This window comes from Gymnoscopelus microlampas (assembly GCF_963454915.1).
Source record: "Gymnoscopelus microlampas genome assembly, chromosome: 15".
Taxonomy (NCBI): domain Eukaryota; kingdom Metazoa; phylum Chordata; class Actinopteri; order Myctophiformes; family Myctophidae; genus Gymnoscopelus; species Gymnoscopelus microlampas.
In genome coordinates, this window is record NC_139952.1 from 19,355,327 (window position 1) to 19,373,330 (window position 18,004).

Genomic DNA, 18,004 nt, shown 5'->3' on the forward strand with positions numbered 1-18,004 from the left:
CTTGATAGTGAATGAAGGATCAGGTGTACTTGGGTGTTGCTGGGTTTAAGAGACGAGGCCCCTATGGGGCCACTGTAGGGCTCAGTAGCTTGTGGTATATGTTATAATGCATCACAGGTAGCCTACTATAAATGTATGAATAGACATGAGTTTTGCAGCACACTGTGGACCGTTACAAGTTCTAGACTGGTCTACAGCTGCCTCCAGCGATCAACACCCACACTGCACGTCCAACACATCTCATTCTTTACAATTGAAGAATTTTCACGGTGAATCTTGGGCCAAGAGAACAACTCTTCCAAGTACTGCTATTGCGCATGAAGTTTGAATTTTCTCCCTGGGGCACCATCACCATCTTCCAAACGTTGCTCCAAAAATAATGGTACGAGTGAAACCGCAAAATCTCATGTGCCGTTACAAAATGATGATGATTTAAACCAAATCGCATCCCGTTTTCCAAAGATGCACTAAAGACAAAGCAGCAAATAACTAAACTTGAATAGCATCCTTTTTTATTTCTTATTTTTCTTTCCTTTCTTTTTTTCTTCTCCTTTTTTTAACAAAATATTTCTTAATTATACCAAACATTCATGGCTATTAAAACAACCTCCTATCTTCTTTTTCTATAATAGGTTTAATATTTTGAACACCTATCTAATTGAAATTCAGCGGCCAGTTCATCATTATTGTGCCCTTCTCCTCTGGGATTAAGTGGCACATTGGGATGGAAAACTGTAATGAGACTCAGCTGCACACATTCCTATGAACACATCACCAACTCATTCCTATGTATGTCTTCGTTCTGTGAACCCCTAAATATCCATGAAATTAATCTACCTTGTGAGTAGTTTCATGGAAAAAACCAAGCTGGCATGAAATGAAGGGGACACATCCAAATGAATGAAGCACTCAGTGACAATGAAGTTAACTATAAATTAGAATCAGTGACACAGCACACATATTGAAGGCCACCATTTCCAGCTACAGCTACGCTGCAGCATGCCGGATAAAACTGCCAAAAGACACGTTCATATGAAATAGTATAGCGCTCCAGTCAAGATAAGAACCACTCCCAGTCCCGACCATATACAGTAGAAGACATAAAAAGTACTACTCTGAAAATGTAGGGAACTTTAAAAAAAAGACTTCTGCACACCACACAGCTGTCAATCATCCATTCATACTGTAGGGCTTTCCGATGAGTAATGACAGTGCTGCAATCACATGTAAGAGCAAATACAAGTACCACAACAACTAAAAGGGGAATAAAACATTTTTTTTGTTCTGTTCATTGCATAGCCAGGTCATTAAAATATTGTCGCTGTCAGGCAGAAACCTCTCCATATTTAAATGTTTTTATTTTATTAATGCCCTGCTTTATAGTACAACATAAAAGTAGCGAAAGTAGTCGTTGTACAAGCTCACAATGCGTCGTGAGCTTGGAGATCCGCTATTATCGCTATTACTATTAAAAAAAAAAGTGAATGTGGTTAAGTCTGTCTGTGGGTTTTATAAATATCTAACCAATGAATAGTTTTAACAGGAGTTTTTTACTACTATAACTTCGCTGGATCCTTTGAAATACTGAAATACAATACCCTCTCTGAAAAGTGTCGCACATACTAGGTTTCGACCAGACAGCGACGATATGCAGTCACCACATCAATAAAGCACATAATCATCTGTCCATGTAATGAGCAGTGACAGAACATGACATCAATTACCTGAAGTAGAAGAAGATGGCCAAAGAGATTAGTAGGGAGGCTATGGACAAAGCGTGGCCCACTATGGCCATGTAGTACAGGATGTACACTGACTGCACAAACAGACAAACACACAACCACAAACAAGAAGGGCTGGTTAGAATTATACAGTGATCGGACTGCAACTAATCACCTGAATATACAATAACCTGTTATATCCTGAGTGTTCATTTAACTCTGAATTAGCTCCAAACACTAAAACATTGATAACCAGAGCTTTTATAAGTATTATTTAGCTCCAAACACTAAAACATTGATAACCATAGCTTTTATAAGTATTATTTAGCTCCAAACACTAAAACATTGATAACCAGTAGTGTTCATCATGTAAGAGGAAACCTAACATTTCTCTGATCACAGTTTTGAAGGGACACATTCTAACTTCTTAAACTTCTTGAAATCCATTCTTAATAATGGATGATGCTGGTTGTATATGATGAAAATAACACCAGTAAAAACTGAATAAATAACAATTATGTAAAAATTATGTGTTGTTAGCAAAGCTCCCAAGAATCAACTCACATTAGGTTATACTGTATTACCGACATTGAGTATTTCAATAGATAATCGGTAGCCATATTTAGAAAGCATCCTTCCCATCTTTGCATATCACATGGGTAACCAACGAGAAGCATGTGACACAATAAGCACACTGCCTTAGCTAAGATATTTTACTATAAACCCTAACCTTTGATCTCACATCATTCAGACTAGTTTGATAGCAAAGGCTCTACTACGTTGCATTCAGCATTATTTTTCCATCAGTAAATCTTTCAGTGGTAATCTATGTGGGAGAGCAGTGCATATGTTCTAGCAGTATAGGAATGCAATGTGGTTCTTGCGGGAACAATATTTATAGGTGGCTAAACTAAAAATATGCTTACTCTCACTTCTTGCTTCTCACGAAAATGTGAAGATGTGAGCCAAGTTCCTGCATACCTCAGCTTTGAGTTTATAATGTACTTGTATCTCTCACATCTGCGTGATTACATTACCCTTAACTTCTCTTTAGTGTTAGCATTGCAGAGCGTGTAGTTGGACCAAGTTCTGTTTGTGTCTGGATGACGAAACCACTCCCCGTTCTCCCCACAAGTCTTGGTCACCTTCTCTGAAATAACCAGAAAAGTATGGTAATAGACAGTAGAAACGGCGATTTCCTTTTAATATGTACAGTATGATCCATAAACTTCGGCCCCATTACGCCTGATGAATAATGAATTCACCCCCGATGCCATGAATATTTTATAGCCCCGGTCGCTTTAAATACAGTCAATGGAGGAGCGGAAGTGAATTCATCATGAGAGGTTAACAAGGCATTGGCAGACCTTTGTAAGAGTGGAGACTCTTTGGGCAGCGCTGCTCACCTGTGGAGTCAAAGTCGACAAAATAATTGGGGCAGCTCTGTAATCTGTAGGTCCCTGCTGGAGTATCATCCCAACACAGCCAGCCATCCCAGTTCCGACTACAGTACAACTCTACAGGGACAATAAGGACATAGGCGTTGGTAAGACAAAAATAGCCGCAAAAGGACCTATTTTCTTTCCCTACGGGGTCATTTGGAATAACATCTGCAAAGAAGAAACACTAAAGAGAACAAAGTAGAGTGAGGCTGTGGGTTCTGGTCTTCTGGGTAAATTGAGACTTTTTTGTTTTGCTATTAATCCATAGAGTTAAATGGTGTAAGTTAAGAAAATGCTTTTGTTAAAGGCTTCTTATAGACTATTATCCAAAATAAAGGGCCGTTCACACCAAGTACTATAAGTATAATGATAACTATACAGATATTGTTTAAAAAAAATTATTGTGGCAAGTGGGTGGCAGAGTTCACACCACGGCTATAACAAAGCCAGTGGTGAACGATATAGTTATAGTTATAGTGTCACAAACCTGGCTCAGAGTTCGGACAAAAGAGAGGGATACACGGAAATCTTAAAAAAAAACATGATTTATTAAATACTGTACATCAATGGAGACAAAGACCAAATACCAAAATGGTTATGGAGTGTGTTAGTCTGTAGAATCAGTAGTGTAGGTGTCTAGGTGAGTGGATGTGCGTGATGGATGCAAACAAACAAACCAAAGTGTGCAAGGGGAGAATGAGAAAGGAATAGAAGGAAGAAAGCCCTGAGAGCACTGGACCCAGGTGCTCCAGCTCCACGTACCAGGTACCTGCCATAGATATAGAAACCTAGATACCTCATTGGCCTCTGCAGTTCATTGGAGCGACCTTGTATTGCTTGGCAGCGTGCCACAGGTCGCTCCAACGAACTGCAGCGGCCAATGAGATATCTAGGTTTCTATATCTATGCCTGCAACCACAACCCGCAAGAGTGGACAAGCACTGGTAGACAGAGTGGGAGGGCCATCCCAATAGTTACAGTGCTTGGTGTGAACCGGCCTTTAGACCTGAGAGTAAGATGGTTCTTTTCGACTACAAGAACAAACGGAACTGGATTTTTTTTCCTATATCACGGATTCACGGCTCTGTTTCAGATAAGGCTCACAGAACAACATTTGGGCCCTGCTTAAGGTAGTACGATTATGAGTAAAACAAAAAAGTATGATGTACTTCTCCCTTCAGGGGTGATTCTGGTTATAATGAAAACATAAATAAAACACAATCACAGAACTTTACAGGTTCCAGAGGGTTACAGGTTATTGGAAGGTTCTGGGTTACGTAACCGAAAAGAGCCATCAGAGTCATTTTCCAGTACAGATGAGAGCTGCCATTAGTTAAACAGACTACGATCAATAACAGCGATCGAGACTATTGATCTGGTACTTGTCTACCTGATTTGTTGAGCGGTGGATCTCGGTTCATTTTCTCATAGCATTTGTATTGTCCATCAAGGATTTTTTTCCTCTGTATTTCCTGTTCTTCTGGGATGGCACTGAACTTGGCCTCAACGGTGGGCTCCACCAAAGTGTCATTCAAATGCACTGTCGCAGCCTCCTGGGAAAATATTTAATTATGTCAACATTGTATACGCAGAGACACAAAACACATTATTGACAGTACACGGCAGTGGGCACAATAACCATTTACATGTATACAACATCATAAAATATTTATGAAGTCATTATCGCCCAGACATCTGTTCTCGTCAAAGGGAAACCTTGACAATGTGTACATTCATTGTCAAGGTTTCCCTTTGACGAAAACAAGTGAAGTTACAACGTTGGCTGCAACCACAACAGATCAGGGAGCACTCTGCTTGTTATTTATCCTTCGTCATTCGTCACGGGGAATTCATCCATCTTCCGTTACCTTTAATTTATCCTTGGAGACGGGTAGACAGTTGGATCTGCTCTTATTAATGGAGGGACTTTGGGCCCAATTACCCCATTCATCACAATATTTGGTCTCATTTTCTGAAAAGAACAAGAAAAAGAAAAGACAAAACGTTAAAGGTATTTAAGGAATTTAATTTGGGGGTCTTAGTCAATTCCTTTTGTGAGGTAATGGGGGGCTGAACATGCTACACACTGACTATCTGCAGAAGGCTTCAGGCAGCCCTAGAATATTAATAACTTTATATGAATAGCCTCTGACACATGAACAAGGGTTATCTGGTGTCATATAACAGATGAAAAACGTAATACATAAAATGTTATCATAACTATCATTATGTTAAACTTCACCTATCATTTGAGGTTGATGTTGAATTCCTGAAAGAATGGCTACATTCCCTTTTCTTATAGATTAGTATCATTATTATTTTTCCCCAGATAAGTCAGTGTAGACTAGAGAGATAATGCAAGACAAGACCTCACTCTCACAAAGAACATACTATCCACATGATGTGACTCATGTGATGAGCCTTATGAGCAATGCCAATCCATGTTATGGTCTGTGGCCGAGCCAACGGATAAAGGTATACCCCAAAAAATGTTGGTCTGAAAAAATGTAATGCTTGGCCGTGCTATTGTTTCAAGACATCAGTCCTGTTCAGATTCCTGACATTACAGTGCAAGGCTTTAGCAAATAGCTCAGCAGACATGACATGACATAATGTTATGTCAAATAGAGAATCCCCTGTTTGGAAAGCATTCCCTGCATGATGGTCAAATGCTGGGCTGACGTCCTTGTTACGACCCGGCCTAGGGGTCACCAGGTGTAACATAAAAATGGACTCCCTCCTACCCAGTTCCCAATTCAGACAAGCCACACAGGGTTAAAATCCTAAGAGCTCAGGATTTATTTTACAATTAATAAAAGACATTTACAATACCTCAGGGTGGGGACCTTAACTTAATAAGTAACACACACAAATCCTACTCTCTAGTAACAAAACAAAGAACAAACTGAGAATGACAAAGAGCGAGGTCACCCACCCCTACATACCCAATGCACTACAGTATCACAACTCTTTTTTTTTTTTAAAGATTATTTTTTTGGGGCTTTTCTTGCTTTATTTGGAGAGGGACAGAGAAAGTAGTCTGACAGGAAATGGGGAGAGAGATGGGGGAAGACACGCAGCAAAGGCCGTCGGGAACGGGACGCGAACCCGCGGCACGCTGTCTGTTAAGGGATTTCAACCAAGGGTGCCTAGACCGCGACGCCACGGCCTAGGCCAGTATCACAACTCTAAAACTGAACAAAGTGCTGGTGCTTGAAAGTATGGGTGTTAGGGCGCTTGGCTAGGAGGAAGACCTCTAAAACACTGAGGACAGCCATCTTTATAGTCCCCAGCCTGGTCACATGAGCCAATCCTCAGCAGGCTCCACCTAGTAATCAGCCAGTCACACTCATTCACCATTCACACCAGCTGGTACTCAGTCACTCAATCACCAACACACACACCAATGAGGGAAACATACTTACAAACACAAGGCAACACACAGGAAAATACATATGACCCTATAGGGTCATAACAGTCCTACTGTACTGTACTGTACTGTACATGTACAGTAGATCTGGACAGTGCTAAGAATGAGGTTTGGGATGTTCCTGTCAGTGATCAACCAGCGCCCCAGCTGCTTGTCCTCCTCTGACAGCTCATCAGGTCTGCCTCCACATCCAACCGCATGTCTCCCCCAAAGCTTCAGCACCAGTATCACATTTCCCCAAATGGAACCATAGGGGAGTCTTAATCATAAAGCCAATCTGGGAAGCCCCCTTTATGAGCTCTCCATTCAGCAAGCACCTTCTCTCTCTTTTATTCTCATACTCTCTGCTCATCCATTACCTCGTTTTGCCTATCTCTATTTTACCCGATCCCCTTCTCTCTCTCTCTCTCTCTCTCTCTCTCTCTCTCTCTCTCTCTCTCTCTCTTTCTTTGTTGAGCTCTCTTCTACAGTATATTTCTCTCTTTGTACCTTTCATCTTTCCGTGTCTTTGTTTTTTTTTTACAGCGGGGTGAGAGGGCCTTCTTAGAAGCCGCCCACTCGCTATGGAACTCACAACGAACTCACTCCCACAGCTTATATCAAAGCTAGCCCCCCCACCCTCGCCACGTTTAACCCATTAAGAGGCTGATTCTACAAAGTGTCTTCTAAATCCTAACAGTTTTCTGACACACTTATGTTGCTGTAATATCAGTGGTTCTCAAACGTTGTCATGTCAAGGACCCCCAAAATGATATGTATTTGGCCGTGGACCCACATCCAAAAATATGTAGTTCCAGGGACCCCCAGAGGCAAAGATTTGAGTTACAAATGTTCAATTAAATATATATATATTCAAAGATTTGCCCAAATTTCATGATTTAAAAAAATTGCAGATCTACAAGCTCATAGCGCGGCACTCTGTGCTTGTATATCTGCTCTTTTTGAATAGCCAAAGTATAAAATAATGGTTAATGTGGTTCAAATCTAAAATTACTTTGCTTTCCCAGTCTTAATGGGTTAAAACCACACTGAAAACCCACCTTTTTAGACTTGCATTTCCTACCAAATCATAATCCCCCCCTTTTCCCTTGTTTTTAACATTTTAAATATTTTTTTCCTAATAAAGTCGTTTTTATTCTGTTTCTATAAAGCGACTTTGAGTACCTAGACTAGCGCTATATAAATTGTATGTATTATTATTTTTGTCTGTCTGGCTATGTGTCCAGAGCTAATCTCACAAACCGCTGGATAAGCACCACATTTCTTGTGCATGCTGCCAGTAGGCCAAGGACGTAACACAGAGTTCTATTAGACCCTGTCTTATTTCTTTCTGCCTCCCACTCACTCTGTCACTCCATCTTTCCATTCTCACCCAATAATCACATTGCATTTCCAAGTAATCAGAGCTGGCATGACCTGCATTCAAATTTGTAAAGCCTTGTGACAACTCATAATGTAACAACATAATCTACAAATAGAGAAAAATAGATGTGAAAAAAGAAAGAAAACTGATATATTACTGAGCCGATATGTTAGTCAGGGGGATTTCCCCTTTGGCTGGACAAGATGTTTGGTTATCAATGCAGGAGACAAGGGTACAAATCCAGGTGGTTTCACTATGTTTACACTATATGTTTAGTGTCGGAGCAGAGTCTGAGATAAAGCCACCACTTTTTAACATTTCTTGTCACTTGAATAGTGATGTGATAAAGGTCGGTGTCATTCCATGTTAGTGAGTAGTACCCTAATAACAGTGTTGTTCAGAACAGGATCAACTATATCACTTCTGACCACCAAGCCTCACAGAAAAGACAGTAACATATCTCGCTTACTGACAGGACAACACTAGTTACTTTTTTTCTTTCATTTGTTTTACAGAAAACCTTCTAAAAATGCAGCTTCTCTTAATGAATATATTTTATCATTATGGAAGCTGTGGTTATGGAGTCAAAAGCACAGAACGCGAGCAGCCCCTGTACATGTGCATTAGAGTATAGCAGAATATTCTTACCAGCGGGATCCATGTCAGAATAACCTGGACAGCTCTGTGTTACGTATGTTCCAGCTGGTGACTCTCCCCAGCACAACAGGCCATCCCACGTAACGCCACAATACACACCTGCAGGGGGTAAAGTTGGTGCAGTACCATCTCAATACAATGATTGCATTATAGAGTATACATTAGTATTACCAAGTCTGCCAATCTCTATCCTTAACCCATTAAGACCTGAAGCCGATTCTACAAATGTCTTCTAAATCCCAACAGTATTCTTAAAAACGTCTGTTTCTATATCAGTGGTGCTCAAACTTTTTCATGTCAAAGACCCCCAAAATGTATTTGGCAGCGGACCCCCATCTCAAAATATGTTGTTCCAGGGACCCCCCAGAAGCAAAGATTTGAGTTAAAAATGTTCGCTTTAAAATATATATATTCAAAGATTTGCACACATTTTCTTTTCTTTTTTTTAAATAGCAGATCTACAAGCTCATAGCGCTGCACTCGGTGCCGCGCTATGAGCTTGTATATCTGCTATTTTTGAATAGCCAAAGTGTAAAATAATGCTTTTTAGCTCAAATCAAAAAACGACACAGATGCGTTCCAGGTCTTAATGGGCGAATAGTAAACAGCGAAATGTGTATAAAATATATAATACCCAAAAGGTGATATAGCCAATATTTAGCAAGCATCTCAGAATCACTCCTAGGAATCACGCTGAAAGTTTGACTAGGACTAAAACCTACCTCAGAATAGGACATCAGAGGCATTTATTCCTACAACCACTTTCAGTGAGGAGTTTGAGTTATCTTTTGGTTTTACCACAACGATAACTAATGAAATGAAATAGAATGATATATAAAGTAGGTGTACTAAGTAGCCTTGGCGAAAGGCAAACATCATACAGTACATTGCCAAGATTGCAGAATAAAGCTGAATAAAGTGTTGATTTCTTTCCATCCACATGGCCTAGACTACTGGGCCAGTAGATGTGTGCCATCTATGACACCTATAATTCCAGCACAACCAGCCATTTGCATAAATACAGTCTGTTCTTGTATTAGGATACTACATCACGTTGAGTGGTGAAGAAATTAGCCTTTTTTTTTAATGCACTTAAAATAAAAGCTTTGATAATGCTTTCACTGAATGAGAAAGATGCCTAATTCTGTTGCAATCATGTACTTTATTTGCATTTTGCATGGTGATTGTTGTGTATTACTAATCTAAGCACTACTGTATGTACTTAAATACTATAAACAAATTATATCAAAGCAATATATTGACTAAAAGGCAGGCAATTTGTAAACGCGACTGTATTCAAACCTAGAAATGGATTGTGCTGAAATATCAATAAATAACATTTCTATTTAAATTATATGTTTTAATAAGCGTCTGTTGAGTGTTCCCATGCAAGACATGTCTCCTTTCTCAAAATGTTCATGCATTCACTGGGAACTAACCTTAATGGATTAGGACAGCTCTTGAGCTCTCCTTGTTTAGGAGTATTTTCCTAAGTTAATAAAGTTGACAAAATGCCTTTTCTCCCAGGCCGAAAAATGGGACCAAATTTGTCTCATTCTGAGAATTTCCTGGCACTTAGGACCAATTTGCTACACCGAGAGACCTGACAAATACGAGCCCTGGACTTTGTTGTCAGTTTCCAGGCTATGGAACACCTGGTGAGAGGAGCGCTGGCTATGGTGTCTTACAATTAAATTAAATTACATTTAGCTAAACAGTTCTCTTTTTTACAATTTTCATGTCTCATTATACAATTTTGGATGATTAAAAAGTATGTGTAATTTCATGGATTTTTATTAAGTATTTTTTCATTTGTTTTTAAGTACTATTTTTTAGCAGTGCAATATTGTAGTGCAAAGATTTTTAAGCCACTTTCAACCTGGCATCCCCCATTTCGGGAAGGTCATAGGTGAAAATGTTCAAAGATTACACTTTTCTTTTTATAGGGCTTAAGTGGTCACGTATAATAATGTTCTATATGAAGTTTAGTATTATCATTATATTTGTAGAGCACTGTAAAGCCTCTGCTGCTCAGAAGGTGCATGTATAGTAGCATTGTGAGTAGAAAGAAGACGAGCGTGCTGAGAGAGTGCTGTTCTCGTCCACTACAAGACAGACGTCACAATGGCCACTCCAGTTGTACTCGCTCCAAGGTAATTAAATTGCCTCTTCAGACTTAATGTGATTCGAGCCCTCACCCGTTCTGTTGCGCAGATGGTCCTTGCTGGACAGCTCGAGACATTTGTATTGACCTTGGCTCGCAGGCTGCAGGCCCGCCTGGACCTCCATTATGCTCTGCCCAGGACTGAGCGGTGATGTATCTGGGGTGGTCTCCGTGGTGGACGCCACGACCGCCCAGCTCTGTGTAGAGACAACAGGACCACAGAAGACGGATGAAGAAAGGGAGAGGAGACAGACAGAAAATGTGCTTTCTACTGATATTTGGAGTATGTGTGTGTGGGGGTGGGGGTTAGCGTGTGTGTGTCCAGGTGCCTTTGCTTTCATCCGTATCCGTGTCTGTGTCTGTCTGTGTGAGTGTGTGTGTGTGTGTGTGTATGTACAGTATGTGTGTGTGTGTGTAATGATGAATTGTTGGTGCACCTGTAAACGACCCCCCCACCCTCCCCCCTGTAGTCCCCATCGCTGTCAACCTCCCACATTTTGGCCTGCAGGGTGCTGTGTGTCTTCCACTTATACACATGAGTCACCGGCTGCTTCTTTTCACCTGACAAGCGAGGAGTTTCATGGGGAGAGCGCATAACGCTGCATGCAGAGGTTCATGCTGCTATCTTCCCAGCAGCTTGTGCTGCAGCGACAGGGACAACAAACCCCCTGCTGGCTCCCCCCCCCCCCCCACATGTTTTAGCTGCCAACTGAATTTGTTGGGAGCACCCCAGCCAAGCCAGAGTCAGTCACTGCTAAACCTGGAGCCTCTGGGGGCAGCAGGGGCGTATTTTTACCTCTTATATACTTTAATTAAAGAAACTAATTAAAAACGTTCAACTTTAGGTGTAACTAACCACCAACACCGTATGTTCCCTGCGACATACTATAGCGTCATATCCAGGGGGTGCACTTGTACGTCAAGCTGCCTCACAGCAGGAAGGAAGCAGGAGATAGGCTCCTGCCCTATGGGCCTCAGGCTCGGCAAGGCTTACTTAACACTCTACGGTATATGTGCTTAAATAGCTTCAACGTATAAATACTGTACACTTTTAAAATGTGATGAGAAGTCATTTTTATGCTTTACAACACAAGACAAGTGCGTCTAAGAAGTCAGAAGTGAAGGGTGTCAGTTTCTCTGTGGATGATTTGCATTTGGAAGCACTTTAAAATGATATCACAGGGTCAATCCCTCTCAGTTGCTCTCTGAAAGCCGGCTTTGTTGTTGTTTGGCCAGGAACTAAACCACATAAACTACCAGGCTCACTTTTACACTTCCCATATAATTTGACTCGAATCTAAACATTTTGGCCAGCTCATGGTCAATAACATTTCAGAACTTCTCTGCTGTTCTCTTCACTCCCATATTTTCAGGTCTCGTTGTTTTTCTGAGAGTGATACTTACCTGTCTATGACCAAAGCAGGGAAAAGGCCACACAACAGCAATAAACCAAGACACAGGGTCGTATTTAGACAATCTATGACTCAAGGTGGTGCATGGTCTAAAGGGCATGTCCGCAAAATGCCTTGGGGCCGTGTCCTAATACAATTTGACTAATTAGACCGCAAATAATCAGGGCGTAAAATATGGCACAAGGTCAGTGGTGGAAAGTAACTAAGTACATGTACTCAAGTACTGTACTTAACTAACATTTTGAGGTATTTGTACTTTTAGTATTTCAAATTTTCTGTACTTTTACTTCTATTCCACTACATCTCAATATTGTACTTTTACTCCACTACAATGATTTGAAAACTTTAGTTACTAGTTACTTTGCAGATATAAATTATTTCATAATAAAACATGCATTAACCACTTTAGCCCTATTTTATACCTAGGCTATTTGAAAATAGCCAATCTACAAGCTCAAAACGCATCGCATCACGACGCGTTGGTGAACTTGTAGATCTGCTATTTTCAAATATTTTAGTACTTTTACTTTGGTACTTTAAGTACATTTTGATGCCAATAATTTTGTACTTTTACCCAAGTGAATTTTGAATTCTGGACTTTTACTTGTAACAGAGTATTTCTATATTGCAGTATTGGTACTTTTACTTAAAGGGCAAGACCACTTTGGTAGAGGTTTGGGTTGTGTAGTTACCTTGCCATGATGTAACTCCAAAGGTGGGCAAGAAATCAAAAATAATTCAAAATATGCTCCTCATTGACTTACATCGTACGGTAAAACAGCTCTCAAAGTCACTCTTTTAGCCCATAAATGAACCCAAACATAGCTGATTCAGACAATATAGAGCATCACCAAACCCAGTACTGTTTGTTTTTTTAATAAAAATGTCAACTTCCTGTTGATTTTACTATTTGAAGATCTGGATCCGGATCCGCGGATCCAGTCGGATCCGGTCCAGGTTTTCTTATTAAAAATGGCAAAATCAACGGGAAGTTGACATTTTTATTAAGAAAAAAAACAGTACTGGGTTTGATGATGCTCTATATTGTCTGAAATAACTTTGTTTGTGTTCGTTTATGGGCTAAAAGAGTGACTTTGAGAGCTGTTTTACCGTACAATGTAAGTCAATGAGGAGCATATTTTGAATTATCAATTTCTAATCAATGGAGCAATTATTTTTAATTTCTTGCCCACCTTTGGAGTTACATCATGGCAAGGTGACTACACAACACAAACCTCTACCAAAGTGGTCTTACCCTTTAAGTAAAGAATTTGAGTACTTTTTCCACCACTGGTCATGGGTGTATTTTCCAGGTGCGTCTACACCATGATACATTGTTAATAAAAAAAATGAAGGAGAAGCTAACGGTTTTCTGCTGAGGCAATGGATCTGCTAGTGTGCGAAGTGAAAGCATGCAACCATCCACGGGAGCAGCAATAATGTGATACAGTAATGAATGATATAAAAAGGACCAGGGAACAAACGCTCTCTGCTCAAACGCTCTCTGCTCAACATCAATTGGAAACGTGAGGTGGATCATGTACCTTCATTGTCTTCATTGTCATTGTGTGTGCTGCTGCTGGCATATTTTGTGCATGCACTTCAACTTCAGAATCATGCCTTCCTCCTGTAATGTCTCCTCAGTTATGTCCAAAAGACAGATCCATGATATCTTGACATACTGTACTAACTTAATAACCACATGCTTGTCATCTTAATTAGGTTCTGTATTTAAACCAGCTAGGCACGACGCACACTGAATGGATATCACCTGTTACTGCTATATAGTATAAACTAAATTGTGCAGAGACGGGTAAAGAAAGCCAGAAGGTTTCACAAAAGACTTCAAAGACAAGGGGTCTTTTTAACATAATTATTTTCAATCAGCAATAAAGTGTAGGCTATTAATTGAAATAAACAATCTCTCTCTCTCTCATCGTGTCAACTGAGCTGAGCTGTGATTGGCGTACAGTAGCAGCTAATCTGAGCTAATCTGTGTGGTGTATGCTAGGGCTGCAAGATATGGACACCATTTCATATCAATATTTATGCCAAATATCTCGATAGCGATACCATGTATCACATTTGATATCATAAATTTAGCAACAGTGAAAACAAAGCATATTACACGTAAACTTTGCTCTTACTTTGGCATGAGCAATATGAGACAAGCGGGCATGCTCGTCTCACGCAAACTCCCACCTGTCCCATGCCAGATTTGAACTGTCTTTACCTTTTTTTTCCTATGCAACGTGCGGAGAAATAGAGGGTGATTTTCCTTTCCTTTTGCAATTTTCTTTTCCTTTTGCAATATTAATATCATGCGTCCTTATGATACGATAACAACATATCATTCAGCCCTATTGTATACATGTAGCAGAATGAGCTGAACTGTGATCGGTGCAGCAGCGCGACATGAGCTGTGTGGTTCACCGATTGGTCTACTTTTGTGGGGACAGTCGGACAGAGATACATACAGACAAAGAGACAGACAGTTACAGACAAACCCTGTTCTAGACGAACGGCCCCTTCGGCGCTGTGCCATAGAATGGTGTGTTATCGCCAGTGACTTCTGCCCGAATGCTGATGTCTCATGTAGCAGTTTAGCAGCCGTACATATGATGTCACTCCAAACATCGAAGCAAATGACGTCATACATACGACCACCAGGCCACCACCACGAATAGCAGTAGATGATAGTACTGACTGAGAGGTGTGTGTGTGTGTGTGTGTGTGTGTGTGTGTGTGCGTGCGTGCGTGCGTGCGTGCGTGCGTGCGTGCGTGCGTGCGTGCGCGTGTGTGCGCGCGCGCTTGTGCGTGTGAGAGAGGGGGGGTCCTCACTCTGCACCACCCCCTCAATCCAAGGTCTTTCCTCACCTATCACAATCCATGTATTCATTTGTTTTGTTATGAACCGCCAAGGCAGTTTGGAGCTCTAAAAAATAAAAAAATATAGGAACTTAAAACAGAACCAAAACAGAACCGAAGCAGATGCATCAGCCATGAAACATTTGGCAGGAGCGCACGCCAACACCTCATGTCAGACTTGATGCTGAGCAGCAACTGAAATAGCAAGCTTCTATTTCACGCTGATACGGATGGATGGACAACCACATATTTGGCCGCATGCACGACCAGAAATACCGCACACATGCTCGTCAAGCTGTTATATGTAGAAATTGGGAATAAAAGACTTCCCATCAATTACAGCATGCTGTAGTGGATGCATCGTGCCATATTGTCCTTTAAACGTTTCAATGCGCAAAAATGCATACTATACAGTACACACACACACATACTCTATCTCTCTCATATATAGTACGTACACTCACCACACACATATCCAGGCACGTATGCACGCACACACACACTCAGACACACACTCAAACACACACTGAAACACGCTGTCATGGATTGAGGGTCTTTTTGTTCCATCCACCCTTATAATTAAGAAGTTGAACCAATTTATGGTAAAAGGTTAGTGAACTATACCAAATTAATCTTTCATATTCTTTTTGCTGACTAGATGGAATCATTGGACCAAAACCTATCTGTTCAGTTTTGAAGCCCATGTGATGAAGAGATAATTAAGTTATATCTGTATAATGCTCTACTTGCTACTACGATAAAAGAGGATCTTACCAGTGTGAACGGCAATAGCACCCAGGGAACGCTTGACAAATACATCTTCTCTCCAGGAAAAATCATCTACAGGGGGAAAAAAAGAAGTAAGTGACATGACATTACATTATAGTAATGTAAAAATAAACAAATCTGCTGTGAAAAATGGCTGCATGAAAACATTAAAACACAAATCCGTCAATGTTTCACATCAGGATTATACCCGTTGCCCTCAGGAGGGAACATTAAGCGGCAATCATTAATCTGAAATGCAAATTCAAGACATGGGGAGATGTGGTATTGACATTTCAAAGCAATAAAAGTTTCACTTTGTTTGCATGTGTGCGTGTGCGTGTGTGTGTGTGTGTACACTCAGTGGTGGTAGGGGGAGTGGGCATGTATCCATTCTTCACAAAACAAGGGCACCAAAGAAGTATGACAAATTACAGGCAATCCAAGGGGGGAACGAGAAAGGGAGTCAAACTAAAATAGTGGGGGCTCATTAATCACTTTGCTCTGAGCTTCACTTTCTGTGGAGCTGCATCAAAGCACCGTCGCTGGTGAGTTTGTCAGAGATTACAGCTTGCTTTGGGCTTCATTGCTTTGTCCCTGTGAGTTTAAAAAGGCCCATTACTCTGTCATTGAACAACTAGCAATGAGCTACTGTTTGTTTGTTTGTTCCATCATGGATGAGAGAGCCCCTGGAGGTCACTGTGAGAGTTTAGCAGGATAGTGCTTTATTTTGGCTCCCAACAAACAGCACGCTGATTGGGTTTGATTTTAATCCTCGACCGAACAAGGAAAGTGCGCTCATAGGAGTGCAGATCTCCTCCACCTGGTTCCTATCCAGGGCTGTGTCATGGCAACCATCAGGACGTAAGGAAGCTGCGGACTGAAATAGAGTTTGTACAACAAACACTTTGCAACTGTTGGGGTTTGTGGTGCTTCTTACAGGCAGAAGTGAAAAGCAGTTTGGGAGTTTTTGTTGGTGAATTAGAATTAGGATTAATTAGTGACTAATTAATCCTAATTCACCCAGTGGCGTAGCCAGAACGCTGGCGTAGGCTGGGCGTAGGCAGGAGCGGGTGGGCACCCATGCACGGGCGCGCACACGCGCATGCTTTTTTTTGGCGGGTTTGTACCCACGCTCGCGTAGGCTTTTTGCGGGTTTGTGACGGATTTCGGATACACTGTTATCAAAATGGCTGAATATGATATTAAAAAATATATTTATTTTTTTTGGTGGGTGGGCAGAAAAACCAAAATGGGTGGACCCAAGCCTACCTATGCCCACCCGTGGCTACGCCCCTGAATTCACCAACAAATATCCCCCTAGTAGCTAGTCCCAAAATAGCTGTGCCTCGATTCGGGGGTTGCACACTTCCAAGAGAGGATTTTATTGTGCAGGCGATTACATCACAGAGGCATGGCCAGTCACATTTCATAATAGGCTTCTTCAAATGTACCCTACTGAATGGCCAAGTTCCAATGCCCTCCTTACAGACTCACTAACTTGAATGTGTGTTCAAGTGAAGTCCGTGAGGGGTTATAAGGCTGTCCCATTGTCAAATCTTCAAGTCTGTGAGGGATCTGGCAAAGCGCTTTCATGCGTTATTTCTGTAAGTCTGCATCGATGCAAACTTTGCCTGAGGGAATTACCCACAGTTCATAGTGTTGTTGAACGTTAAATATGTGAATACCAGGATATCCTCCAAACATCACTAAGCATGCAAATTGGTCATGCAGCCCGATTAGAACGTTAACAAATTGTGTTTCTCACTGTTCTCAAAAAGAGGTGGAATAGAGGAGATATATTTAGTGAAAATGAAGGACAAGAGATAAGAAATAAGTAAAGTACAAATATATATACAGAAATAAAGTTTTAAACGAATAATATACAAACCCTAAACAAAACACAGATTAAAATGAATAGAATAACCTAAATACAAGCACTGGATGTAATTAGGACAGTAAGTGTTTTCAGAAGTTATAGTAAGGCTAAGGGTCATGAATGACTCATCTTCAAAGTGTTGTCCCATTCCTTTTATACCATTTTGAGCCCTAGCAGCCTCTCACGCTCAAGCACTTTACCAGGTGACGTCAATTAAAGTCTGTGAGGGTTCAGGCCAGGGCTCAAGGCTTTAGGGAGGACATTGGAACTGGGCCAATTATGTGCAGACTTGAGACCGCAACC

At 40.9% G+C, this 18,004-nt stretch overlaps 1 protein-coding gene across 1 annotated transcript in view; it reads right to left on the reverse strand.

The window, feature by feature from the left end:
- The window catches only part of calcr (calcitonin receptor), a 70,850-nt gene that overhangs the window by 15,266 nt on the left and 37,580 nt on the right, over positions 1 to 18,004 (reverse strand). The window contains exons 2-9 of the mRNA XM_084079828.1: positions 15,832 to 15,897; positions 10,812 to 10,974; positions 8,605 to 8,712; positions 5,032 to 5,135; positions 4,554 to 4,716; positions 3,128 to 3,238; positions 2,759 to 2,871; positions 1,725 to 1,816 (exon numbers count right to left, since the gene is read on the reverse strand). Of these exons, the coding sequence (XP_083935954.1) occupies positions 1,725 to 1,816; positions 2,759 to 2,871; positions 3,128 to 3,238; positions 4,554 to 4,716; positions 5,032 to 5,135; positions 8,605 to 8,712; positions 10,812 to 10,974; positions 15,832 to 15,897 (920 nt within the window). The remainder of the gene's footprint in view (positions 1 to 1,724; positions 1,817 to 2,758; positions 2,872 to 3,127; positions 3,239 to 4,553; positions 4,717 to 5,031; positions 5,136 to 8,604; positions 8,713 to 10,811; positions 10,975 to 15,831; positions 15,898 to 18,004) is intronic.